At 39.7% G+C, this 27,209-nt stretch overlaps 2 protein-coding genes across 5 annotated transcripts; both read right to left on the bottom strand.

Annotated features, from left to right (window-relative positions):
• Positions 1 to 2,995: 2,995 nt before the first annotated feature.
• On the bottom strand, positions 2,996 to 11,814 carry mlec (malectin). Its single transcript, XM_037778105.1, has 6 exons — positions 11,599 to 11,814; positions 10,997 to 11,226; positions 10,339 to 10,517; positions 9,944 to 10,120; positions 5,905 to 5,962; positions 2,996 to 4,634 (listed from the first exon to the last, which is right to left on the bottom strand). The coding sequence occupies exons 2-6, from the start codon at positions 11,199 to 11,201 to the stop codon at positions 4,390 to 4,392; spliced, it is 864 nt and encodes a 287-aa protein (XP_037634033.1). The 5' UTR covers positions 11,202 to 11,226; positions 11,599 to 11,814; the 3' UTR covers positions 2,996 to 4,389.
• A 3,236-nt stretch (positions 11,815 to 15,050) lies between these two features.
• Positions 15,051 to 26,010, bottom strand: cabp1a (calcium binding protein 1a). 4 transcript variants are annotated; one of them, XM_037778623.1, is made up of 8 exons: positions 22,102 to 23,084; positions 21,081 to 21,266; positions 19,425 to 19,455; positions 19,101 to 19,244; positions 18,892 to 19,001; positions 18,701 to 18,775; positions 17,351 to 17,423; positions 15,051 to 16,092 (listed from the first exon to the last, which is right to left on the bottom strand). In XM_037778623.1, exons 1-8 carry the CDS (start codon positions 22,225 to 22,227, stop codon positions 16,067 to 16,069), a joined length of 771 nt encoding a protein of 256 aa, XP_037634551.1. In that variant the 5' UTR covers positions 22,228 to 23,084; the 3' UTR covers positions 15,051 to 16,066. The 4 variants fall into 4 exon arrangements, with proteins under 4 accessions (XP_037634551.1, XP_037634550.1, XP_037634553.1 ...); XM_037778622.1 differs by lacking the exons at positions 21,081 to 21,266; positions 22,102 to 23,084 and adding an exon at positions 24,834 to 26,010; XM_037778625.1 differs by lacking the exon at positions 22,102 to 23,084 and having other exon boundaries at positions 21,077 to 21,168.
• Positions 26,011 to 27,209: the final 1,199 nt, after the last annotated feature.

Here is a 27,209-nt window from a genome sequence, read left to right as displayed (position 1 = left end):
TTAAAGTCTTAAGTTTCTAAGTTGCAGAGTCAAGAGATCTCACAAAGTAATCAACGGCAACTCAAGGGTGTCGGGAGTGGAAAAACAGCAGCACCACATTCTGATAAAATAGCACATTTATTAAAAAGAGACAGCATTTATCAGCATTTTCCCATTTTTGCAGATATACGCCACATCAGAGAAAGATCAGGGGTCTCGAATACATTTCTCAGTCCACCTGCTGCTGCCTGCAGCCCCCGAGAGGAGCTTTTATCCATCCAACACATGTATATCTATACAGTAGGACTCATGTTTGAGCGCACACTCGCGCTGTGTGATCGGCGGACGTCAGACCATGGGTGGTCTGCTGCCTGGACGATGGACACGTTGGCAGATGTTTTTGCTGTTCAAATTTGTCTCAGTTTAAATTCATCTCACATGTTCAGTTGCTTTGATAATGAGGAAAAGAAAAGGAGAAACAGCAACAAGCTGGCAATGGTCATCTGAAACAAATCTACATTAATTACAGAGCGACTAAAATGACTTTTTTTAAGAATGGAAATTGGAAGATGGTGTCATGGCAGGGGGATAATTAGTGGGGATGACAAATCTGATGACAAGACATGACATGTTTTCCTCCCCTGGTTTATTCACTGCTTTACCAGGCGAGAAAAACAGAAGAAAGAAAGAAATGGAGAACCTTTAGCGTCACAACAGGACACTACGTTTAAGAATTTGGATGGGATGGCAGCAATTCTTTGGTTCTCGTGTGAAAAAAAACACAGAGCAGATCTTCATTCCACTCTAGTTCATTAAATTGTGAGATGTATTGACAATAACAGGTCCAACAAAGGCTGATGAGAAGCTAAATAGACTGTTTGAAACATACATTTAATACAGTTATCTCACTAACCTTCCCATTTGTTTCTGACTGGCTTTGCTCCGAGAAAAGTTGAGGTTCGAGATAAATAATTCTACTGACAGACGTCCGTTACTCCTAACAAGAGCTGTTTGTGTGGAATGAAAATCGAGCCCAGAAAAGTGTGTTTTAACAGAGAAGGAAGGAAGAAAAAAAAAAAAAGAGGCTAATTTGATTTAAGCCAAAACAAAAAAGAGCAACCTCAAGGCGAATGATGGTAAAGCACAATGTATTCAATAATTCAAGGCAACAAAGACAAACACACAAAAAAAACAACATGATCTTAAAATACATGAGGCAGTGCAAAAATGTCACACCAATAAAATATCAAGTTTTAAAAACTCAAAACAAAACAGATCCTGAGGAAAAAATTCAAACATACAAATCCAAGCGCATTATAAAATATCTCCAGATCAGCCCCACTCCGATTTAAATTATATATAATAGAATGGAAGATCCCACATTTTCAGACATAATCTCATTTATTTGACTCTCCGACAGTCAGTTCATATGGCTGTCCGTCGCGAAAAAAAAAACAATTTTATACTCTGTACCGACAACCGTTCCGCCCCAGAAGAAAGGCCACTTCCTCAAGAGAAAATCAAAGAAACCCTAACACCTCAGCTACAACACAAAAGTGATGAGAACAAAATGGCTTTCACACGATCAAATAAAGTGTGATTTTGTACCTTATATACACACGCAGCTGTGTAGACTTGCAAAGGAACAGAACACGGTGACTTTGGTGCTGAATTAAATGAAAATGTTGCATCTTTTCAAAGGAAAAAAAAAAAGGTGCTTATACTGTATGTCTTAAATATGAACTTCAAAATAAAAGAGAAAAAACAAAACAACTGACTGAATATTTTCTGGCATTAACTTCTTGCCCGCCATCAATCAAAATGGGAAGGAGAATCGAGGAGTGAGGAAGGATCCACAACACCTGAATTATTAACCGTTTTTTTTTTTTCAAGTACTGCTTATGGCAACAGCAATACTGGCAGAGGGGTGTCGGGGGGGACATTTAAGACGCATTAGTGAAACAGGCAAAGTTACAAAATTGTCCTTGGTGTAGAGCTAAGCACTTGAGGGAGGTAACTAGATACATAAATAGGAGGGTTCACAACACAACTCTACTAAAAATGAAGAACAAAGCTGCTTTTCAGACATGGAAAGCAAAAAGGGACGCCATTGTCCAAAAGCTGAGACTGAAACACAGGCGAAATGGACTCTGATAATGCGGCCATGTCGGGGAGAAAAAAGGCTCAAAGATAGATTAAGATAGATAAAGATTTGTCCCCAGGTTGCTCAATCAATTCAAGGACCAGAACAAGTAGCTTAATTGCACTGAAAAGTTCACACTGAATTAACAAAATGGTACGGTCCACATTAAAAAGGTGTAAGACGGCAGATTTGAAAAGGCAGAGTGAAGGATGTGGAGAATGCAATAAGTGTTGGTTTATGAGTAAACATTTGATTTTCTACTTACACCGATGTTGTGCTTTCTCATCTCTGACTGCAGGTGGGTGAGCTTTTGGGGATGTATGAAACAAGTGCATTGACTGGCACAGATTCTCACGGTTTATTATATTAACATGGAGCTGCAGCGGCCTGTTCTCTCAGTTTCAAATAACACGGAGGGCTGAAGTTTCATGGCCCGTCAGAGTCAACACAGCATTCTGTTTCAAATCAAAAAACACAAATTTATGACAAAAAACAAAACAAAAAAAACGTCCTCCTAGTTAGCCACCGATGTAAAAAAGTGGCAAACACTCTATTCCTCTGAATTAGAGGTGCACCGATACCGGATCGGATATCAGGCCGATACAGACTCAAATAGCTGGATCGGATATCAGTGACAATGGTGCCAATCTATTCAATTCAATTCTATGTTTACATACTATATACTGGAATTTTAATTTCTATTGAAGTTTTGACTAATTAGTTGATGCATTAAAAAGGTTTACACTTGAATTGTAATTCTTGTTAATTCGGATTTTTTTTTTACCAAGTTGCTGTATGATTTATTAATTAAATAATTAATAACAATTCAGTACATTTATATGTATTTTGTTGTATATTTTATATGAGACATGAAAGAATGATCCCAGTCACTTCCACGCAGTGAGGCATACAGCTTATTAATCAAACACTTGTATCGGATCGGTACTCGTTGTCGCTATGGACTGAAAAAGTTGGATCGGTGCATCCCTACTGTGAATCATTTCAATTTTGATAAGTGAGGGGTACTGTGCGTCCAAATATACCCAATTTAAAACACTCGCCACAGAGCAGAGGCCTCGCAGAATTGTATTTTGCAAGCTATTTGTCAAATTAAACAGGCCACCAAGTTTTCCTTTTCCAACAAAATAAAAAAAGACATTCTTTGGTGAAACAAAAAGGCAGGCATGCATACTTAACGAACGAATAGAAAAAGGCAAAGCTCGTAGAAAATACAGTGATGTAAAGATCCTGACTCACTTGAGCTGAAGCATTTCACAGCATAAACTTTGACTGAAAGAAACCGTTCCACATTCTCACTTTGCAATGTTTGAACTTTAAAATGGATCCTTCCTTGAAGAGGACTTTGAATTTGCGATCGCTGTTGAGGACACGTTTAATGGCCCTGAATCAGAATTTTTGGTGGAACAATGCCAAATAAGTCTATCAAACTTTACCACACGTCACCAACAGATTTGTGAAAAACAACCTATATTTATGTAAAAGGCAAGCCGACTTAGACAGCAAATAATCCCGCCAGCTACAGAGCTGGTTCAACGCCAATTTCTTTCAACGACTCATGGCAAGTAGATGATGGCACGTCAACGAAAGGACAAACTAGATCTGAGTGGAAAGACACAAAAATGCAACAAAATGGGAGCCTGTGAAATGGCAACTGTATTTCCACCAACTACTTAACCAATTTCTAAGCAGCACCACTTCCAATTTGAAGGTAACACGTCTGACCGGATGCGGAGCAAGAGTGTTAAACAGAGTGTGCTTCCTTGCTACACCCAGTACAAAACGATGCTTTTGCTTTATAAAACGGGCCCAGACCAATCGCTCCTGAGCATCCCTTAGCTGCTGAAATGTGGTTTCAAACCGTGAAGACTGGCGTCTGTAAATCCTGCACAGTCTCTGAGTGGAAATGACTAACATTGTTCAAAACTGTCAGCAGAGGTGGATGCGAAACACATTCACAAAGAAGCGCACGGCATACACTTCCTACATCTCCTTTTCTTGCCTAAACGGTAGAATTCGACGTCAGCGGTTGCTTCCGTCGCGAAGTGGCTTTCCGAAAAGTTATTGTCTCTTGTTGTCCTGTCGTCAAGATGTTCTCCGAGCTCTCTCCTGTGTGTACGCCTTTACCTGTGCTGCTGTTGCCACTTTGTCCCCCCCCGTTACCCCCCATACCCCCACCCCCCTTCTCCCTCTCCAAAGTCTCACGTCCATCTTGTCTGTTTGACGTCCCCTCGGTCGCTAGTTGGAGCTCACAGCCGACAGAGGCAGAACAGTGTGGGGATGAACACCCCGAACGCCACAAGGATGGGAAACATTAGGCTGCTGTTGTCTGCTGCGTAGGGGTTTGGTGTTCGGGGGCCCGACTGGACCCTGGTCTTGGTACCTGCTGGGACCTTTTTCTTCCCACCTTCCTCGCCTCCCTCTGTATCCTCCTCTTCTTCCTCCTCTTCCTCTGGCTTCTCCAAGCCAGGGTGAGGCTGAAGTTTTGGCACATCTGTCCAGTAAGAAAGCGTTAAAGGAAAACAGGGGCGCTTAGTCCAAATTACATACAAAGAAATTGGCACACAAATGGATGTATCAAAGTGGCCTTTGCACACCAAGTCAGGTTATTCTTTTTTTTTTAATACGGCATCTGATACAAATCGTTATGCACACTGGAAACCCTGCACACTGAGTCCAATGTATTTTATATAGGGCTGTCAAAGTTAACGCGATAATAAGGATATTACCTCTGTTTACATTACATCTATTTTACCTATTTTATTACTCTAGTGTATTACCTCTGTTTATATTTATTTATTACATCTACTTCACCTGTTTTATTTGCTTTATAACTGTGTGTGTTTTACCCGTTATATTGTTTTACCTGCCTCGTTTAGTCCTGTCAAGTATTTGTTTTAAAGCACTGACTAGAAGTGGCAGCTGTGAATCTCGTTGTATTTAATACGATGACAATAAAGCTTTCCATTCTATTCTATTCTATTCTTAACGCAAATTTGTTTTAACGCCACTAATTTCTTTAACACAATCGATCTTTTGGAGGTTGTAGAGGGCTCAGTTTTAAAGCTAGAGTGAAGATACTGGTATCATATGAAAACTGAAGGAATCCAATGGTCGCTAAAAACGTACGCAAAATTTTGGCAATGATTAAAACAATAATTACGTGGGTGCAATGGATAGCGCTAGTCCCAAATGGGGCTAATGAATCAATGATATTAGTAAGAAGCTATCGTTTAGCTGCTATAGAGCACAATCTCTGCCGTCTAATCTTTCGCACATCCTTTGTTTTGCGACCATCGATTCCATCGCTACCTGTTCTGCAATCACCTGCCAGAATCTATCTTTAAATTCTACATCTGTTTGTTTGTTGTGAATTGCTTTATGCTGGGAGATAAATGAACAAAGTGTATCAGCCTATCAGATGCCATTTTAAGTGATGACGTTTGCATTTACTGTGGCTCTGAGAAGGTCAACCAACTCTGATGGGTGTGAAAAAACGCCGAAAATCTAACTTGTTCCGAAAAACGTAAATGATGGCCGAAAGTTTCGGAGTCGGTGTGTAAACATGATTGACACAACATGAGGTCGTATTTTAAACGTGTGACAATTTCAGATGAAAAATACAGACTTGGTGTGCAAAGGCCTTTAGTCTACAACTACGGTACTAGAATGAGTACATCTGGTTGAGCAAGACATTGTGATCTACTCAGTAGACTGAGTTTTTATGTAACATGTAAGGGTATGTTTGCAGTCTCATGACTCACCATCTAAAGTCCCCTTCATTACATAGAGAGCGCAGACCTTGGGGTTGTCATAATAACCCTGAAACACAGAGTGAAAGGTTATTTAATATCATACAGGAGTGAATATAAACCTTGTTTCTAACAATGATCCATAATCTGTTTTGCTTCCAAGAAACACTGAATTAATGATTGGAGCACCCTTATCTGAGTAAGGTGCTCAATTTGACACAAACACAACCATTAAAAATGCCTCCCTTCTTTCATTTTCTTCTAAATTTATCACAGCGTGATGAAAGAATCGACATTTGGTGCAGGTGGATTTCCGCTGAACAAGTGGACAGGGCAAAACAAAAACACCTGTGCTAGAGAGGTTTTGGCATTTCATTATTAGGACAGTTTTAACGTTTGCAGAAAGAGCAGACAGTGTGTCCCATTTGTATCTTTTTAAAGAGAGAAAATGCAGAGAGGGCCAGCGATCTACAAAAAAAATTAAAAGAAGAATGAGGTCACTGCAGGAAAAGCTTTTTTAAAGTATGCCACCTTACAGTTCTACAAACCCATTGCCAAAATCTTTCATTTGTCAGAACACAGAATACTAATCATACACATATTGTGCGAATGGCCTGCAGCAAGTTCCAAAACTAACACACCAAATGAAAGGTTATCGCTCTAGTTGTGATGTTCTGCTGTATTGGAAGTACTGTAGCGGTGCAAATATGGGCTAAGTAAACAAGTACGTCAAATACATGTTGACAAGATAATTCTAATTGAAAGTCAGTCTGTGGCAATAACTGCACTTAATAACGCATTTTAGTTTTGGGCATTTGTTAAAGTATTGCTCATATAGTCATGGGCATTTTTGCCAGGTTTTGCAGCAGGAGAAATTAAAAGGTGCTATATATGATATTCAGAGCATTAATTTAGCATCAAACAACTACTTGCTATGTAAAGATATAGAGAAGTAATGTCTACCTGAGCAGAGAATGAAGTCACTCTCCCTCTGTGTGTGTTACTGCGGCTACAGCTGATAACGGCGTCCCGACTGACAGCGCCGTTGCGGTGGCGCAGCACCCACCCTCCAGCTCCCCCTCTCAGGTTAACACTGTTAGTTCTGTCCGGACTGTTGCCATTGTTTTCGGTGATAGCGCGGTTAGCACCGTTAGCTGCCGCCGCCATGTTGAGAGCCGTACAGAGGCAATAGAAATGCTCCCAATCTCGCATTTAGCACCTTTAAACTTATGCCGATACACAAGTCATCCACTCTTTCTAAAATGCCTCTCCTTACGGCACTCCGTACTACTACTGCACTACACTATCAGTCGATAAAAGGTTGTGCCAATGGTAACAGAAGTACAGTCTCACATGGTGCTGTATTGATTGCGAGGAGGACATAAAGGGAAATGTAACACACATCAGCTTGTAGGAGGCGTCTAAAAAGTAGAGCGTGGATGTTGGATAATGTGAAGGGGAGACACTTTACCAAATGACCAACGCTTCAGCAGGCCCACCACGGTAGGAGCTGCTAGATGTATTACCAGAGAGTAAAATGTGACAAGGAAAAAGGTGACAGGATTAGTAACCTCATTACAAAGATAGCAATGGATAAGAGGCGATTCCATTTGTTTAGGGTGATGGATTCATGGCTGTCATAGCTTCATTTAGAGCCAGAGATCTAGAGCAACCACTAACTTGAAGAAGGGGTAAATAGCGGAAAATATGAAACCGGATTCACCAACAGTAGTTGTTTGGTGAGAACTAGAGAGGAAAGTTAATTGCTGCACTACATGGCAAGCAAACAAATATGATAAAAGGACAACCAGATGTGAGACTGTTGCCAGTCATTTGCATGGCCCACACACTCCAACTTGGCTGTCAAAAGCCCTTTCAGGCATGGAGTTCATTATGTAAATGTGCTGTCGATTTTACATGTCGGTCTTGTGTTAGAATAAGAGTCGCTTTGCTATACAAGTCGTGATGGTAATTTCCCACCCGGCTCATGGCTGAAATGAATGCCATCGTATTAAAAGGAACAGTTCAACATTTTGGGAAATACTCTTAATTGCAAATAACTAGCTTTACTATCTCTTATTTACTCAGCGTACAAAAAACAAACTGGAAAGACGACAAGCTGTTGTCTTTATACAGATTAAACAAACAAGATACGAATGGTAGTTTGTTATCTTTGGACAGAGCCAGCAAGCTGTTTACAGTCTTTATGCTAAGCTAAGCTAACCAGCTGACGAGGGTATTCATATTTAACAGACAATAAAGTGGTATCCATCTTTTCATCTAACATTCAGCAAGAAAGAGAATAATTCGCATTTCCAAAAATGTCCAACTATTGCTTTAAATCTTGTCACTAAATATGTTCTTACTGTTACTGAAGTAGTTGTTTTTATGACTACACTACCTTCTCTTTACGTCCTTTCATTATAAAAAAATGACTTGTGTACAACTGATTATTTTCCCAACCTCTGTCCATCACACATAACTGCCCATTGTCATCTTAAAATACATGACACACTATTTCACAAAGAAAATAAATTAATAAATGAGAAAATTGACCGTTCCTAAGTCCCGCCTCTTTTTGCTCTGTGCTCCAATAACAGTTGAGCAAGCTTGGGACCCGGCAAAACCTCGGACAACTTTCCCTTTTCCTGTTACGGGTTATACTATACTGTATGCTACATCTATTCAATGTATGTAACGGCCCTGTTTAGACCTGGCATTAACATGCATCTTGAATGACCACTTGTGATCGGATCTCACTTCCCCGCTCTATATGCAAAAAAACACGTCGTAAACACATGGCTAATACAGCAGACGTTGTGACGTAAGATTACAGGAATGTCAGTAGTAATATTCTACATATCCGTGAATTCAGATACATTTTATTAACATCAAAATATAAGGTTATTGTACCGGTGGTCCCCTGGGACCTCTGTGATGCCGACCCTGCCGCCTTTGCTAGGCAACGGCAAGGTACAGAGCTTCAGAGAACCGGAGAGGAGAGTAAGCGAGCGAGCAAGCGAGTGGGAGTCTGCTCTGTGCAGAGCACCGGAACAGAAACACCACCAACACCATCACTGATAATCTGATAATAATGCACTTCCTGCGCTTAGTCTGATAAACTGTAGATATGTAGCCCATAGATAAGATATATTTCAACAAAATACAGCTGTACCGACAGAATACAGTAGTGCACAGAAGTCGTTTCCATCCCACGAGACGGACAAGCGCTCGCATCTGCCTGTCTATTCGTAGAGACCCGCGGATCCCAGCGGGATGTCAGTTTAGTAGGCGGTCCTTAATGTGGTCCAGGACACATTTGCTTACACACTGCTAAAAGAATGCGGCCATATGCAGCCCAGACCACCTCCGAATGTGGTCTGAGCAGCTTGAGTGCATTCGCATCTGTACTTAGAGCGGTCCACTTGTGATCGGATCACCCAGGACGTATGTTAATACCAGGTCTGAACAGGGCCTAAGTCACATTACATTGGTGTCACAATCTTCACAGACACATTACATTGCAATAGTAACAGTTACTATGAGGAGATTTTATTTTGTGCTGATTTTGGCGGCCCCTGTGGACAAAAGCGGTAGTGTTTCCGAGCATCGGAGTCCCTTTAGAAAACCTCTCATTTTACGGTGCTGCTGCCGGGCGCGGAGCTCTCTACCTCCTGCTGGAGCTTCGACCGCAGGTCACTGCCGGATGCCCCGCTACAGTTTTGAGCTGAAGAAGTTTCTGGCGAACCGGCATGATTATATCCGATTTTGTTCCTTATCTCTGCTTCCTGCCGCCCCACAGTATGTTGAAGTATGTTTCTTTTTGTCAAACTTGTCTGACCTAGCAACAGTAACTAAGGGGGCGGGACTTAGGATCTGTCATTTGACCTGCTAGGACACCAATTTTATACACAAGTTGGGTTGAATAAAGTCTTATAAAAAGATGCAATTATTATCAAAACTCTTGACACTTGAATAGATTTTTTTTTAAAAGGAACAATCTACTGTCGTAACATGACTTGCCACGACATAACATGGTTTAACGGCTCACCTTTACAAACTCCACCGTGAGCTTGCCGTTGAAAGTGGACACCTCTCCTTGCACGCTCAGCTTGCCACGTCTAATTGAGAAGGACACTATCTCATCATGAGCGGTACTGTGACCCACTCGCTCAAAGATATCCAGGTCCTTCACCACCACATGACCGTTTAGACGGACGTCAAACACCTAGAAAAACATATTCCCAAATCAGCAGTGATTAACAGCTAATCCACACACAGCTTAACATTCATGGCTGCAACAATGGAGTACTAATGGGTATTCAAACAGCTCCCATATGACTGAACACCAGTGTGCAGTGAAATGTATATTAAAACAGAAAAAAGGAATTGCATGCCTTTATTAAATGCTACACTAGAACATCTCTGATTCATTCATTCCCATACCTTTTGCTGTGACTGGGCGAAGTAAACTTCTGCATACTTCATAACTAGTATATAGTCTCCTTCCTCACGAATGGGGATATCATATCCAAAAGTGTCCTCATTGTAGCGCTCCGTCTGATACAGAATCTGGTCCTCAGGACTGGAGCGCAGTATTGGCAGACGCACCCCATAATCAGATGCTATACAAAGGAGAATAGCATCAGGTTCAGTCAGCTGCATTACTGGAAAACTGATCATGTTTTAAGTCCGGCAAAGCAAAGCACCACATTGCACAGGCTCTGACCTTTTCCTGTACTCAATGGAATACAGTGCCCTTCTGTCTCAAATGGCATAGTTACCACACCAGTGTTCAATCCAACTTGCTATTAAAGTGCCTCATAACTACAGGCAAGAATGACTCTCTCTACAGTACAATTTTTGATCATACCATCACCTGCTTCCTCTCTACATGCTGAGAGAGAGAGGGGGCGGAGCTGTAGTCGTCTATGCTGACTCCACATTAGTTTGTGGTTAGTGGCGGAAGTCAGGCCATGAGCAGAGGTTTTTTTTGACAGAAATGTAGGTTTTTATCTTCACAATGTCATTTCTCAGCAGGTGAAGAAGCACCAAGCAAAGACACACACTACACTCACATTAGCAGCTATTAACACCAACTCACATTTGCCAAGTTTCCCTTCCAATGGGTCCTTTTTGAAGTGAATCCCGTGCACGTCTATATGCGATTCACCCCCGCAGTTTACAGCCCAGATGACCCTCTCTGCAAGGCTGAGGCCGCCGCCACCGTCCGCCCAACACTGCTCAGCCAGCAGCGACAGCACCGCTGCAACCAGCCCGGCGACGAGCTGCACCGTGACCCGCTGCATTGCCACACTGACACAGGCAATGGTCCTATAGAAAAGACACAGAAAAGACACACACAGCGTCAGTATCTTGCAGGATATAACTCCTCCGTTGCTGTACGGAAGTAACCTCTTTCCACATGTTAACATTAACCACATTAGCTAGCAACAAGGAGCTAGCCTAGTTTGTCTTTGCTTGACATGCAACATGATATCTGATACCTGCAGTAGCATGAGCACAAAAAGCACACACAGGAAATAAAATAGTATTACAGCTTCACAAATATCATGATGTGTTAATTAAGCAAACTAACAGATGGAATAGCAGCGAGTCACGTTGGTAGCTAGATGCTAACCTACCTGTCTAACCAGTAATACTTGAGTCTGAATGAGAGCCCGGCTAATGTTCATAGAAACTTACCTTCCTCTTTCCACAGATGTCCTGTCTTTTAACTCTTTTCACCCCCCCAATTGTGTAGGATTATCTCTTGCTGATGCAGTGTACCTAGATACTGTAAGGTAACTTTACTGGTGAGGAGATCTCTTCAGTTGCTGGTGGCAACAAGCCTGCTACACTACTGACTTTCATTCAATGTGTGAGTGCAGCCTAACTACTGCTGCGAGCTTACAGTGGGCTGCTGCCAGTTTGCAAGGAGGCGGGGCTTAAGCAAGAAGTGCTACCTAACATGACAGTTCCCCATTTGGGCCCAATGAGTGACGCGTACTCTGTCCAATCAAATCCTCCCGTTTCCTGAACCATTAAAACACCATTTCATATCATAAGCCCCAATCACATCCTACTTTGTTATATCAATGTACAAATGACATTTGTCAAGAATATAATAGGTCATATAACTATATATATAGACAGAATGGCAAGTTTACACTTCATTCATTCATTCATTCATTCTCACTGTGCAATATTATTTTTACACTTGTGCAATTTTGTTAGTAGTCTGTTTATTGTCAATACTGTATATACTGCTCCTATTTTTATACCTGCTGATGCATCTTGTTTTTTGCACTATCCCCTTTGCTGCTGTACACTGCAAATTTACCCACTGCGGGACTAATAAAGGAATATCTTATCTTAAAGTGTGGATTTGGTTTAGTTTTAAGTTTAAAAAGTGAGCGATAGACTGTGCAAGAAAATAGCTGAACTAAAATAAAACCACCAATATGCTAAAAATATAAAAATATAAAAAATAAAACTTTACAGTTATATATGCTGTTTGTACTTCCTTTATTTATTTTATGTTGTTTAAGTGCTTTCCTTTTGGGTTTATCACTCCACCATTTCATATAATAGCCCAATCACATCCTATTTTTGTTGTATCAATGTACAAATGATGACTTTTAATACATTTTGCCAAGAATATAATAGGTCATATAACTATATATATAGACAGAATGGCAAGTTTACACTTCATTCATTCATTCTCACTGTGCAATATTATTTTCCACTTGTGCAATTTTGTTAATAGTCTGTTTATTGTCAATACTGTATATACTGCTCCTATTTTTATACCTGCTAATGCATCTTGTTTTTTGCACTATCCCCTTTGCTGCTGTACACTGCAAATTTACCCACTGCGGGACTAATAAAGGAATATCTTATCTTATCTTATCTTAAAGTGTGGATTTGGTTTAGTTTTAAGTTTAAAAAGTGAGCTATATACTGTGCTAAAAATATAAAAATATAAAAAATAAAACTTTACAGTTATATATGCTGTTTGTACTTTCATATTCATATTGTACTTACATTTCATATAATAGCCCAATCACATCCTATTTTTGTTATATCAATGTACAAATGATGACTTCTAATACATTTTGCCAAGAATATAATAGGTCATATAACTATATATATAGACAGAATGGCAAGTTTACACTTCATTCATTCATTCATTAATTCTCACTGTGCAATATCATTTTCCAATTGTGCAATTTTGTTAATAGTCTGTTAATTGTCAATACTGTATATACTGCTCCTATTTTTATACTTCCTTCTATTTAAATGGTTCATATTTTGTTACACTTTGTTTAGCTCTTTTTTTTACTGTGTTAGCTGATGCATCTTGTTTTTTTGCACTATCCCCTTTGCTGCTGTACACTGATTTTACCAAATTTACCCACTGCGGGACTAATAAAGGAATATCTTATCTTATCTTATCTTACAGTGTGGATCTGGTTTAGTTTTAAGTTTAAAAAAGTGAGCTATAGACTGTGCAAGAAAATAGCTGAACTAAAATAAAACCACCAATATGCTAAAAAAAGGGTGAATTTTACAGTTATATATGCTGTTTGTACTTCCTTTATTTATTTTATGTTGTTTAAGTGCTTTCCTTTGGGTTTATCACTCCACCATTTAATATAATAGCCCAATCACATCCTATTTTTGTTATATCAATGTACAAATGATGACTTTTAATACATTTTGCCAAGAATATAATAGGTCATATAACTATAAATATAGACAGAAAGGCAAGTTTACCACTTATAGTGTGGATCTAGTTCAGTTTTAAGTTTAAAAAAGTGAGCTATAGTGTGTGCAAGAGAATAGCTAAAGTAAAATGAAATCACCAATATGCAAAAAAATAAATAAAAAGGGGGCATTTTACAGTTATACTTCCTTTTATTTATCTTATGTTGTTTGAGTGCTTTCCTTTGGGTTTTATCACTCCAAACCTACAAGAGGGGTATTAAGACTACTGAAAAGTAGGATATATATCTTTTTTATCTATCTTTTATTTATTTTTTTAGATATAGTAATATTACACGTGTCCTTTAAAAAATCTCCACGCCCCCCTCCTTCCGGTATGGTATGGCCCGAGTCTTGTCCAATCAGAAGAGTCCAACGCAGCGCGCACACGCTGCACTCGACAGTTGACCAGAGAGGGAATGAATGAAGATAGTTGCTATGGCAACAGCAATACCTCTTTGGATGACAGGTGTTTTAGTACACAGTAAACATATGTTGAAATACCAGGAAGCATCCACACAACCCTGTATAGTTATATTTAATATTTGCAATACATTCACAGCAAACTGCTTCAAAGTCATAATGCTTACACTAAGTACTTTGCATAAGCATAATATGCAAATAGTTGCTGCTTTGCAACTATATTTCTATCTAGAAGACAAGTGGCCCAGAGGCAGCATGTAATAGTGCAGCTTTATCGTGGGTGTTGCTATGCCTGCAATAACCTCCTCTATTCTTTCCACATGAAAACTAATTCTTGCACTGATCATTTTAGTGTTATGTTAATGTCTTTCCTTTACTATGGTGTTCATGTGTTGCTAAATAGCTGGAGCATAATAGGGAAATAAAATTACTGCAGTTGCTTGATGCATACTGTGTATCTATGTGATGTGTTTTAAGTTGCATGTGTCACTAATGAATATATATAGAATATAAAAAATTAAAGCAGAATTAGTGAAGGGTCACACAGGGACACAGTTATTTACAGTTATTTCCATGTGATGATTTGCACGGTGATTGTTCTGCAGTGTTTCTGCAGGTAAAGCGTATCCAGCCAGCAGTCTTACCAGAGACCTGTATGAATAATAGATATTATAAGGAGGTTTGTCCTCAAGACATGCAGTGACAGCACACAGTGCTTTACTAATATAGGCTACTGATAAGGACATTTTGACATATAAGAGGTGCAGCATGAAATTTAAGGTCCATACCAAAACAAGCTGATGTCAACATATTTTTGTGAGTATGTATGTATATACTACTATATTGTGTTTTCTTTGGCAACATCACCACAGAAGAAAAGGGGCTCATATGTAAACACCTTTTTTATTTTTCTACAGTTAACTTGGCGAAATATTTTTTGTTTACTTTGTTAGACAAAAATGCAAATCTGCATATATACTGAATTTAATAAATTTCTCTCTTTGGCATGCATAAAAATTGCTTCGACGACACAGATGTGTGGAACGTTACCACAACTACAATCATATTGACGTTGACATACAGTACAGGTACAACATGATCACATCCACTGTAAATACAGTTCACATATGTCATTCCTACTGTATGATCGCAGACAGATTAGTATGGATACAGACAATATATATACTAAGACTCTAGGTATTCAAACCTGTGAGCATTGAAAGACAGGATGCTGCAAACCGGAGCTATGCATCTTTGTGAATCGTGGTCAACTGTCCTTGATATACTGTAGTGAATAACATATATGAAAAGCATTTCAGAGTTCGGTTTCTCATTAATATCAGAGATCTGCTTCTTTGTTGCATGTATTGTTAGACAGTGATGCTTTTATAGGACTCGACTGGCACAGAGAAAACTCACAGATGGTCACACAGTTACAATACAGGTGTTATATTGCCACATGGGTTCCTGGTTGGAGCCCCGATGTCACACAGAGGACATACAATTTCTAATATAACACAAACTGTGTGAAAACATACAGAAATGTTCAACAGCGCACTGACCTTTTACATCTTTTCTGCAGGCATTCAGGCTCACATCCTGACTTTGTTGTACATTGAAGGCGACATTTTGAGAGACGTTTTTTTTTTTTTTTTTTTTTACCACGCAGATGAGACAAGACACCAGCAATCTATCCACACAGGAAGTTATTTAGTGAGAATTAAAGTGCAAAAACATAGATTGGACAATCGTCAGCTAGGCTACAGCAAATTCGGCCTCAGTTGAACTGGAGACTTTTCAGGAAGAACACTTATTGACTGAAAGTGTGAGGTGAACTCCTCGCTCTGTAACATTCAAGGAGTTTTGATTCCAGTGTCATTCAGATTCGGATGGCTCAGAGAGATCTCAGCATGTCCTACTGGTGTACTTGGTCAAGTATGGAGAAGGACACAGCTTCACATTCAGGACCGATCATTTTATGATCTTAGCGAGACATCATTCGTACAAACTCTGTGGAGAGAGAGAGAGGAAGATAATGACAAAATGCAACAGTTGCACTGAACTGTACAGCAGTGGATCCCAAACTATTTTCCTTGAAGCCCCCCTACTTGTATCTAAGAAAAGCTGCAAATTTGTTTTAACACCACTAATTTTATTAACGCATTAACGCAATCGATATTTATAACCTTGTCATACTAGCTTGTTGCAAAGGAGTTTAAATAACGCTCCAAACTTACGCTAAATTTTTGCGAGGAAAAACTGTCATGGCCATTTTCAAAGGGGTCCGTTGACCTCTGACCCCAACATATGTGAATGAAAATGGGTTCTATGGGTACCCACGAGTCTCCCCTTTACAGACATGCCCACTTTATGATGATCACATGCAGTTTGGGGCAAGTCATAGTCAAGTCAGCACACTGACACACTGACAGCTGTTGTTGTCTGTTGGGCTGCAGTTTGCCATGTTATGATTTGAGCATGTTTTTTTATGCTAAATGCAGTACCTGTGAGGGTTTCTGGACAATATTTCTCATTGTTTTGTTTTGGTAACTGATTTCCAATAATAAATATATACACACATTTACATAAAGTAAACATATCTGCCCACTCCCATGTTGATAAGAGTATTAAATACTTGACAAATCTCCCTTTAAGGTACATTTTGAACTGATAAAAAAATTAATTTGCGATTAATCATGATTAATCATGGATAATCATGCGATTAATTGTGATTAAATATTTCAACTGATTGACAGCCCTAATAAATGCAGATACGTAATATGATATGAAGATCTTTTTTTTGTAACAACGTTAATTAATTTACTATAGTAGTGTTAGAGCTGAAATAGATGTTTTGTTATTGTAGTTAAATAAATGTAATGTATGGTGTTGTTAGATTGCTTCTAGACCGCCCCATTTACATAGGGCCTCGCTTCGTGTGCGTCAAGCAGGTAGAGCAAATCGTTTTTTGACCGCAGTGAAAATGCTGTTTTTGAAAGGCTTAACACCAACAAATATGAATTGAAGTTGCATATTTCATTAGATTTTATAATTAGAAGTAGCAAAGTATAATATATCTTTTTAAATAGTATATTTTATATACAGACTTTTGTAAAAATTATCCAGGAAGTGTGTTATCATGATTTGACAACCTCAGAGCAGACAAATCCTGGCGCACCGCCTGTCATCTTCGGTGTCCCCCTACGGACCCCAAGTTGGGAACCACTGCTCCACAGGATACCTGAGTAGTCTGAAAAATGGGATTTACCTTCAAAGTCAACAAGCCCGTCACCATTCAGGTCAACATCCCTCAGGATATCTTCTACCTCCTTTAGACCCACCTGGGAAAAAAAGGTTAGCAGGAGTTTAGTGGGGCACTACACACACAGCGGGTATTCATAAAAGTGGTAAAGAGACTCTGGTTGCGTCGGAAATTCCAGTATGCAAACGCTGGACACTGTGGAGGACGGAACCTACCTAAATCACTCAATAAATAAATAAATGTCATTAAATAAAGCAAAAATAATATTAAAAATAAATGTAGCCTAAATTAATCGATGAAATGTGGCATAAATTTATATTTCTGCTTTAATTTGCTTCTTTGTTTATTTATCTTTGTATTAATTCCCTTATTTATTTACTCTTCTGTTTGTTCTGTTTCCCCTGTTATTTATTTATGTATTTATTTTTGATACATTTTTGAATGTTTGTTTATTTTGAAATTATATTTTATTCATTTTATATTTATTTCTAAATAGATGTATTTATATATGTATTTATGCATTTATTTATTTATTTATCCACAATTTTCCCTTTGCATTTCACACCTTATTTATTCCCCCAAACTTATTTATTACGCATTTCTTTTTACGTGTCTTTACGCATTTCTTTATGGATTTTTGCCTTATTAGAGAAATAAGGGGGCTGTCACTCAACATGTGTCATGGGGTCAGGGTGCATAGATCGACTATATGCTAGCCAGGTAGCTGCATTCCAGCTAAAAAAATAAATGAAAAAATAAATGAAAAAATCATAAAATAAATAAAAATTAAAAATAAAAATTTAATTAAATTAAAATTTAAAATTTGCAAATTAAAGCAGAAATTTCAATTAATGTCACATTTTATCAATTGATTTATGGCTACATTATTTTTAATATTATTTTTGCTATATTTAATGACATATTTATTTATTTATTGAGTCATTTATTTATTTATTTTTTATTTTGGCAGGGTCCGTCTTCCATACGGAGGCATAAATATCCCACAATTCAGGGCGGTAGTGACAAAAAAGTTCATAACAGACGTTGACGGACAGCTCTGTAACATCAACAATGCTTCAGTTTAAGTATAAGATTTCACTTTGCTAGACGTAATAGATGTTTTAAATTAGCCAATCCTCGTTTTTGGTCACAAGTTACCATGGTTACACATCTCCAAACAACAAGGAGGGTCTCAGGAAGTGACAACGTAAATTACTGCCCAGTGCATCCGAAAAAATACATACTACTGTTCATTCACATAAAAGTATGTTAACCAATAGTGGACATATTGGATGTGTAGTGCATAGTATGTGATTTCGGACGCAGCCTCTGTTCTCTCTCTGATCCAACTCTTACCTGTTGGCCCAACAACTTCCTCATTGCATCTCGGAGCTCAGATGTGCTAATGGCACCATCTCCATTAGTGTCAAACTGCGAACAAAAAACAGAGAAACATAAAAAATGGAAAAGTAAATAGTAAAAAAATCTCACAACACAACCAGAGCTACAGAAAGCAGATATCTAAACTTGAATCCAGAGACTCTTACCTCTCTAAACGCATCTTTCAACTCTTTTATTCCAATCATGTCTGCAGTTTCGGCGAGGAGTTTTGGGCCCATCAACTCTACAAAATCCTCAAAATCAACATGACCTCCCACTTAAGAAAAAGAGATTTTGGAACAGAATTTCAAACCACAATACACATACAGGATACAACTGTATGTATGACATATAAGTACACAAGTTAAGTCCTTACAGTTCATGTTTATCTGTTGACTCAGTTCGATCAGCTCCATTTCAGTGGGCATGTATCCCATAGTTCTCATACAGTTTCCAAGGTCTTTACAGCTGATGAAACCGTCCTTGTCCTTGTCAAACTCTTTGAAAGCATCTCGCAACTCTGTTCAGCAACAACAGAAATAGTATTAGCAATTGTATGACTTTCATTTTACTTAAAACATGTCCTCCATTTCATTTGACGTTTGTTCTGTGAAGCACTTTGACAAACCCTCTGTTGTTTAATCATTTTAAAATACATTTTGTCAAAGAAAGAGAGAACATTAAAGAAAGAGAAACTTACCATCCATTTCCTCTGGCCGCAGCTCTCTGTCCTATTAAGAAATGACATTTAATCATTGGTCAGTACAAAACCAAAAGCGGTCCTCGTGATCACACATCATAACAAACACAACTCGTCTGTGTATGAGCTACGTCCAAACATACCTCCGACAACGCTGTGACTCGAGTGATGCCCAAACCTAAATCGTCGATCTTCTCCATAACAAACCCTCAGTCTTCTTGTGAACCTCAACTTAAAGACGCCTAACGGTATAAGGTGTTAACAGGGGACTGAAACTGTCTCACATCTTGATGACAAAATCTCCAAGAATAAATAGGCTGATCCCCATGACTGGGAACCATAACCCTCCGAGTTCACAGAAGAATGCGAATGTTTCTATTTTTTTTCCAAGCGCTTGCTTACAATGAACGCAACCTTTAAAGGGCAGAGAGAGAGGTAGACATATCCCAGAACCCTCAGGGGTTAACAGCGGGAACAGTGTGAAGTCTAAACACAACACCGAGTGTTGACGTCAGGCCCGAAGAGCTGTCTGACCGGAACCGCTGACATAGAAAACACAGGAGGCACATGCACCAGCTGGTCTAACATGTGTTCTCCATCAGCGCACTCCATCACTGTCAGTTCATCAACCATCATCTCTTATAGTGACATGTCACAGGCCTCATCCATTTACTCACGTGCAAAAACCTCCATTACTGTGCTGTTTTCATTGAGACTTTAAAGAGGACCTATTATGCTTTTATGCTTTTCCCCTTTCCTTAAGCGTGTTATATCGTTTTTTTGTGCATGTAAAAGGTCTGCAAAGTTCCCGCCAAAGGGTGTTACTCTACCCAACAGAAACACTGCTCTTGAACTGCCTGTAACGCTTTACTTGAAGTCCCGCCTTTTCTTCCGTAACGTGGTGATGTCACCAAGAAACATATTTGCATAATACCCACCTAGCAACTCGTTTGGCACGTTCTCAAACAAAGCTAGTTAGAGCAAACCCAAAATACAAGTATGAACCTGGAAAAAAGCATAATAGGTCCTCTTTAAAGTACAAAATATTAAGGCCGCTCAGTCTTTTCATGCAATTAACCTGCCATTTCTATACATCGATTGATCAGTAGCCATATAATAGTGTAGACAAGGAGATATATGAGCTGTGCAGATGGGGTTGAAACTGAGTACCAGGAAGTTGATCTTAACGGCAAACACGCTTATTAGCTTTATTACTAAGAGTTAGATAAGAACATTGATACCACTCCCATGTCTGCGCAGTAAATTTGAGGCTACAGCCAGCAGCCAACATTTTCAACTGTCAGACATGAGAGTGCCATCAATCTTTTTATCTAACTCTTTGCAAGAAAGCAAATAAAGCATTGCATTTATGCACAAGCTCCCAAACACTCCTTTAGTTATTCGCGAGCTTTCAGCTCAGTTGTTTTCCAAACCTGTGTGTTCCCTACTGACAGCTGGCAAGACACCAGTCAAAAGCAGCAGGAGTGGAAATAGTAGAATATTATGATAGAAAGTAACTGAAACGGTCTCAACAATATAGCGGTGATTGTGGCAGCTTGTTTGGTAATGATAGAAATCCTATCCAGGTTGGATATAATGCTGGTGTAAATACAGACAGATACAGATGAAAAAGGATGTTTGTCCAGACTTACGTACAGACTGCCTACACGTGGCCATGCCTTTACTCAGGTAGACACAGGTTTGCAACTGTACGTTGCTCAGGAAAACGCAGTGTTGTGTCACAGAAACAATGGACTCCTGATAAGGCCCAAGACACCGTGCCTGGCCCATCTCCTCACAGGACAGCACCCCTCTGAACCTCCTCTCAGCATCCTGGAGCATCTTTCCAGAGGGGTGCAGAGACAGTGTTAGAGATCTGCAGCAGCTTCTGAGCACAGTGCAATAAAGATACAAGTTGAGAGACGATGTGTGACTGTCAATGTAGACTCTCTATATTCTTGAATCAGATATACGTTAAATACTAATAAAGACAGAAGTGTACTCTGTAAAAGTATTATGTGCGTGTGTGTAGAGAGAAACAATGTCGAAATATGAAAACATGGCAGAAATGCATAAATAAAACAGCATGTTGCCAACTTTCCACTCATCATTCATAACAATTTACTCGCCACGTTGTAGGGACTGGCACCTCACACCTATACACTGTCACAGGAACAGTAAACACACCGAGAAGCAGAGAAAAGATGAGCTAAAGCTCCAGGGAACAGGCTACATGTGTTCACAAAAGACATTAAGACACACTTCCTTCTGTGGGACTTACAGTACTTTTTGGAAAATAGTTCCTGTTGCACTCGAGAGACGTGAAGTTTCAGAGTAACTTCCATTTCATAAAGTCATTTCCACCACCAACCACCATTAAACAATTTGGATATTAATACTCCAAACTCTGGAATAATCATGATATTTGCCTGTTTTTGTAAAGATGTCTCACAGAAACAGGATATCGTGAAAGACACATAAAATAATTCTAAATCAAATTTGCAATAAGATGACTGACGTCATCAGCATGACTGTGAGCAGAAAGAAGAAATGCAACAGCACACAAGTCTTTGTTAGAATACTGTCTAGTTTCATTTACCAGTTTCACTTTCAACACCCACCAAACAAACTGAGAAAGACAGGCTGTAATGGTGCATCACGCTGAAAACAATCCTACCGTCCTCAGAGGCCAGTGTAAGCAGTTTCCCATGCCAGAGGAGAAAAGAGGCGCTAAAAAGGACCATGAGGACCTTTTCTCCGGTAAGTTTGCAGTTTGGATTTTGCAAACAAAAGCAAGACCCATGAAGACTGGGGTGCTAACCTACAGCTGGCGGAAAAAACAGTGAACCGCACTGTACTGCCCTGTCTGGAGTAAGTGAATGTAGCAGTAGTAAGAGCAGCCAGTGACACGGAGAGAGAGAGAGAAAGAGAGAGAGAGAAGAGTGAGGACGAGAGACTAAATGAGAGAGGGAAGTGGGCCAAGGAGGGAAACAGAATTATGCCTATTAAAGGAAAAGAAGGTGATCCACTGCCTGCGAGATATTTCACCTCAACTGTCACAACGACCGAACTGCAGACAATTCAAAGCGGATTGCCAGACACCGAGACAAGAGAAATGGGTGTCAGCTTTCCTGCGGGAACATATAGTAATGCAAGCAAGTGACCTTTTGCTTCAGGGTCACGCACATATTGTGAGTGGTTTGCTCTTTCCAGGCTGTGAAAATCAGTACCAGGCAAGTTTACAAGAACACGCCGTAATAACCTATTTCCAGTCTCCTCACCTGCACTCTTGACTAATTTGTCAGTTTGCAGCCTTGAGATTGCATTATATTTGCACTTTATATTCTGCATGTGTCTTTGTTTTTCTAGCTTTACACGTCATCCTCTGCCCTCTGCAGGCAAAGACAAGGTCACTCTGACCTACAGCAGCCACATGACACCAAAGAGAAACGTATAAAGACGTCAACTGTGTGAAGAATACAGTTACTGTGTAGTCCATCTGTTACTGAAACTTACATCTACATGTGTATATATATCTGCAGAATACAGAGGAGGTAATCTATTCTCTGCACAGAACATTAGTGAGGATATGATTCCTTTCATGAAAGGTTTCCAACAGTTCTCATCCCTGATTACCATCTGTTCACATGTAGTTCCTTTTTGTCAAAACACTAAAAATGCACTTTACTTTGAATGCATTGTTCAGACAAAAATGCCAAAGATAACACACGTTGAGTGACAACCCCCTCATTTGCATAATGAGGCAGAAATGCATAAAAAAATGTGAAAACAATTCTGTAATGAAACGTATGAAATATAAGAAAAGAATACAGAAATAAATAGGTTTGGGGAAATAAATAAGGGGTGGAATGCAAAGGGAAAATCATGCAAAAATAAATACACACATTTAAAAATAAATATTAAATAAATTATAAATAAAAATAAATAAAAAAATGCAAAATAATAAATAAAAAAAATAAAAAAATACATTTAAAAATTAATAAAAATAAATAAATAAAATGGAAAATTAAACAGAAGAGTAAATAAATAAGGGTATAAAGGTACAAAAGGGTACAATGATAAATAAATAAAGAAGCAAATTAAAACAGAAATATCAATTTATGTAACATTTTATAAATTAATTAATGGCTACATGTATTTTTAATATTATTTTTGTCACATTTAATGACATATTTATATATTTATAGGGTCACTTATTTATTTATGGATTTATTTTTGATTTTGGTAGGTTCCATCCTCCATATTCTCCATCCAGCAGTCTCATCAAAGACCTTTTGGAGGTCACACTAATGTTTTCACAGAGCTGCTCGCAGACTGACTCACAGGTTATTTGTAGAATAGGCTTTCATACTATAAGTACCAGAAGATCTCTCTCCACACAAAGCCACAATGGACTATACCCGTGTTCCAGTACTGAGTCTATTTTACAGTGAAGATCCTTCCTGATTTTGAATCACATCCTGATTCACGATCAGATTAAATTCCAAATACCATACATGGCAAGAAAGAGACACTGACTTCTGAGGAAGAGACTGGGAAAATGCCCTCAATAAACAACACATCAGGAGTTTTAAAGCAGCGAGGTGGAGCTTTGTGAGGATTTGCAAATATAAAACTAAAACTGGTCTGCTTTAACAGACTTATTATGCAAAATCACACCACTGATTGAGGATCCAAGCATATTAAACTGAGCTCTTTTCTTCTGTGCGAATAGACTTAAGGCTCAAAATAGAACCGACAAGAACATCAAAGTGATTTCCTTCAAACACAATGATAAATATCTTTGTCTTTGACTAAATACACATTAGCACATCAGAGATTTTCCACCTTCTCCTTTCCATACTAGCACATTTCACCTGCCCCAGCAGCACATCCACTTCAATAGGAGAGGTCTGCCTGATTGAGAGGGTCTGTAGGAGGTGGTGCAGTATTTACAAATTACATAAGAAATGGATGTTGTAGAAGAAGCTTTTCCTTGCTCAGTCTGACCAGTAATGACAGTGTTTGCCGAACTGCATCACAGAGCACATTAGCGTATATTGATCGTAAACAGGACGTCAGCGTATAGCCAGAAGCCACACTTAACCGCTTCACATCTAGGTGCACTTTTGTAGAATAACAAAGCACTATTTTCTGCATGAATTTAAAGCATTTTAGAATAGACTTTACCAATTAAGTTTTACATAAATTAGGATTTGGGTTTGGGGTGTCACTGTCACAGCTTGTCGGGGGCCCCAAAATTTCCAGGAGCATCCCTGCACTTCACCCTAAAACTCTTCACATGAATTTACTGAACAATTGTGGAGGTGATTTATAACTTAGATAAAAAAAAAAATAAAGCACCTGACTAATCCATTAATGTCCCTGCATGTATTTCAGGGCCCTTACCTGCCCAAACAGTGAATTGAGGATAGTGCGTAAATTGATGTCTGATGCAGAAGAAGCCACGCTGGACCTCCGGGAGCGTCGAGAGGACCTGCTGGACAGCTGGACCAGGGAGCAGGAGGACGGGGACGGACTGCTGACCCCACCGACCCCTTTATGGTCCCTCACATGCTCACAGAGAGGAGCCCTGTCGTCGTTGCTGTCCGACAGAGAGGGCACCCTGCAGGGGACCGGGCGGGGGTGCGCTGCGTGGCACCGACGGGGATGCTCTTGTTCAGGTGGTCCTGATGCTGCAGGTGATGATGCTGATGCTGCAGGAGCATCAGGTGGTGGTGGTGGCCGGTCCTCCCGGGCTGCATGCTTCCTGTGGTGGTGGTGCCGGTGTGTGGGCTTGGATGACCTGCAGCGCTCCCTCACACCGTTTGGCTCCGCCGGGTCGGGAACTTGGCTATGGGGGGCATGCGTCTTGCACTTGCCCCGACTGGCTGCATTATTACTGCTGCTGTCCTGGCTGCTGCCGATGATGGAGGGATGGCACAGGGGTCTCCGGGCACTGATGTCGCACTCGGCCGACCAGAAGGACTCCTCTGCTTTGCTGCTGCTGCTCTGGAGTGGAGCGTTGGGACGGTGGTGATGCTGGTGCTGATGCTGATGCTGGTGCTGATGCTGATGCTGGTGCTGATGCTGACTCCTCCGGTTCTCCGCGGTGCGTTCAGGGAGTATCGGTCTCCTCGCCGCCGCAGAAGAGGAAGATTTCAGTAAGGAGGTCGTGGATTCAGATTTTGCAAAGGAGGAGCTCATTGCTGCTGCTGCTGCTGCGGATCTGGTCTATAGTAGTCTGTCTCGGTGGGTTGATATCATCGGCATCCGTTTCCTCGCCATCGTCGACCCATGTTTAGCGTATATAGCAGAGAGCCTGAATGGCCGCGTGAAGTTGGGCTACATTTCACCACCTGATGTGCTGTGTGCGGCAGCGCGGTCGGAGCGCGCGTCGCTGTAGCGCGCGTCACCTCTTCATTGATGTGGATGCTGCTCTCTGGCATCGTGGCGGTGACGTGGGTGTGGACGGTAGTAACATAGAGCCTAGTGGTCGGCAAACTTTTCCATGACAGAAAAAGACAGACCTAATAGATCAGTTTACATCGACCACATATATAGATGGAAATGTGCCTCATGAGGAACTGAATTGACATAATGCAAAATGAAACCAAAACAAAATGATTCTGTGTTTAGACACAACATCCAAAAAATTATATAATAATTGAATATATATATATGTAAATATATATACATATATACGTATATACATACATACATACATATATATATATATATATATATATATATATATTATTTAACCTTTATTTAATCAGGTTAGTCCCATTGAGATTAAGGGAGACCTGGCCAAGACGGTCAGCAGCAATAACACAAAGTTGCAGACACAGACACAAATAGAGGCCCCATATAGGCCTGGCAACAATAACAGCCTTTGTGAAGCCATTGCTGGATTTTTGTTAGGACAGTGGCAGCAAAGTGTTAATTCAGCTGTAGCCTATTTTTTTTCCGTTATGGTTGGTGTTGTGTTGTATAACATTGTTCTTTTAACAGTATATTGTGGGGTCAATTATCATTCACACCACACTATTGTATCCTTCCAGAACCAGATTAACCTGCTATGTGGCCTCAGGGCTAAAACGAGCCACAAACCAACCAGTAATTCTACTCTGAAATGACTCATGCACCAAGCAGGTTTGTGTATGGGAGTTAGTTTGGGATCATTTTAACTGAATACAAATCAGTTTAACCCTCATCCTACCGACCAAGAATAAACTACTGTAAGAAACAACCATCTTATCAAAATTAGGGGTGTCAATCGGTTAAAATATTTAATTGCAATTAATCGTATGATTGTCCATAGTTAATCGCAATTAATCACAAATTAATCTAATTTTTTGTCTGTTCAACATGTACCATAAAGGGAAATTTGTCAAGTATTTAATACTCTTATTAACATGGGAGTGGGCAGATATGCTTGCTTTATGCAAATGTATGTATATATTTTTTATTGGAAACCAATTAACAACACAAAACAATGAGAAATATTGTCCAGAAACCCTCACAGGTACTGCATTTAGCATAACAAATATGCTCAAATCATAACATGGTAAACTCAAGCCTAACAGGCAACAACAGCTGTCAGTGTGTCAGTGTGCTGACTCGACTATGACTTGCCCGAAACTGCATGTGATTATCATAAAGTGGGCATGTCTGTAAAGGGGAGACTCGTGGGTACCCATAGAACCCATTTTCATTCACCTACCTTGAGGTCAGAGGTCAAGGGACCCCTTTGAAAATGGCCATGCCAGTTTTTGCCACTTG

This window comes from Sebastes umbrosus, chromosome 8, assembly GCF_015220745.1.
Source record: "Sebastes umbrosus isolate fSebUmb1 chromosome 8, fSebUmb1.pri, whole genome shotgun sequence".
Taxonomy (NCBI): domain Eukaryota; kingdom Metazoa; phylum Chordata; class Actinopteri; order Perciformes; family Sebastidae; genus Sebastes; species Sebastes umbrosus.
Note: the sequence above shows the minus strand (reverse complement) of the source record. Positions and strands in the feature narration are given on the sequence as shown.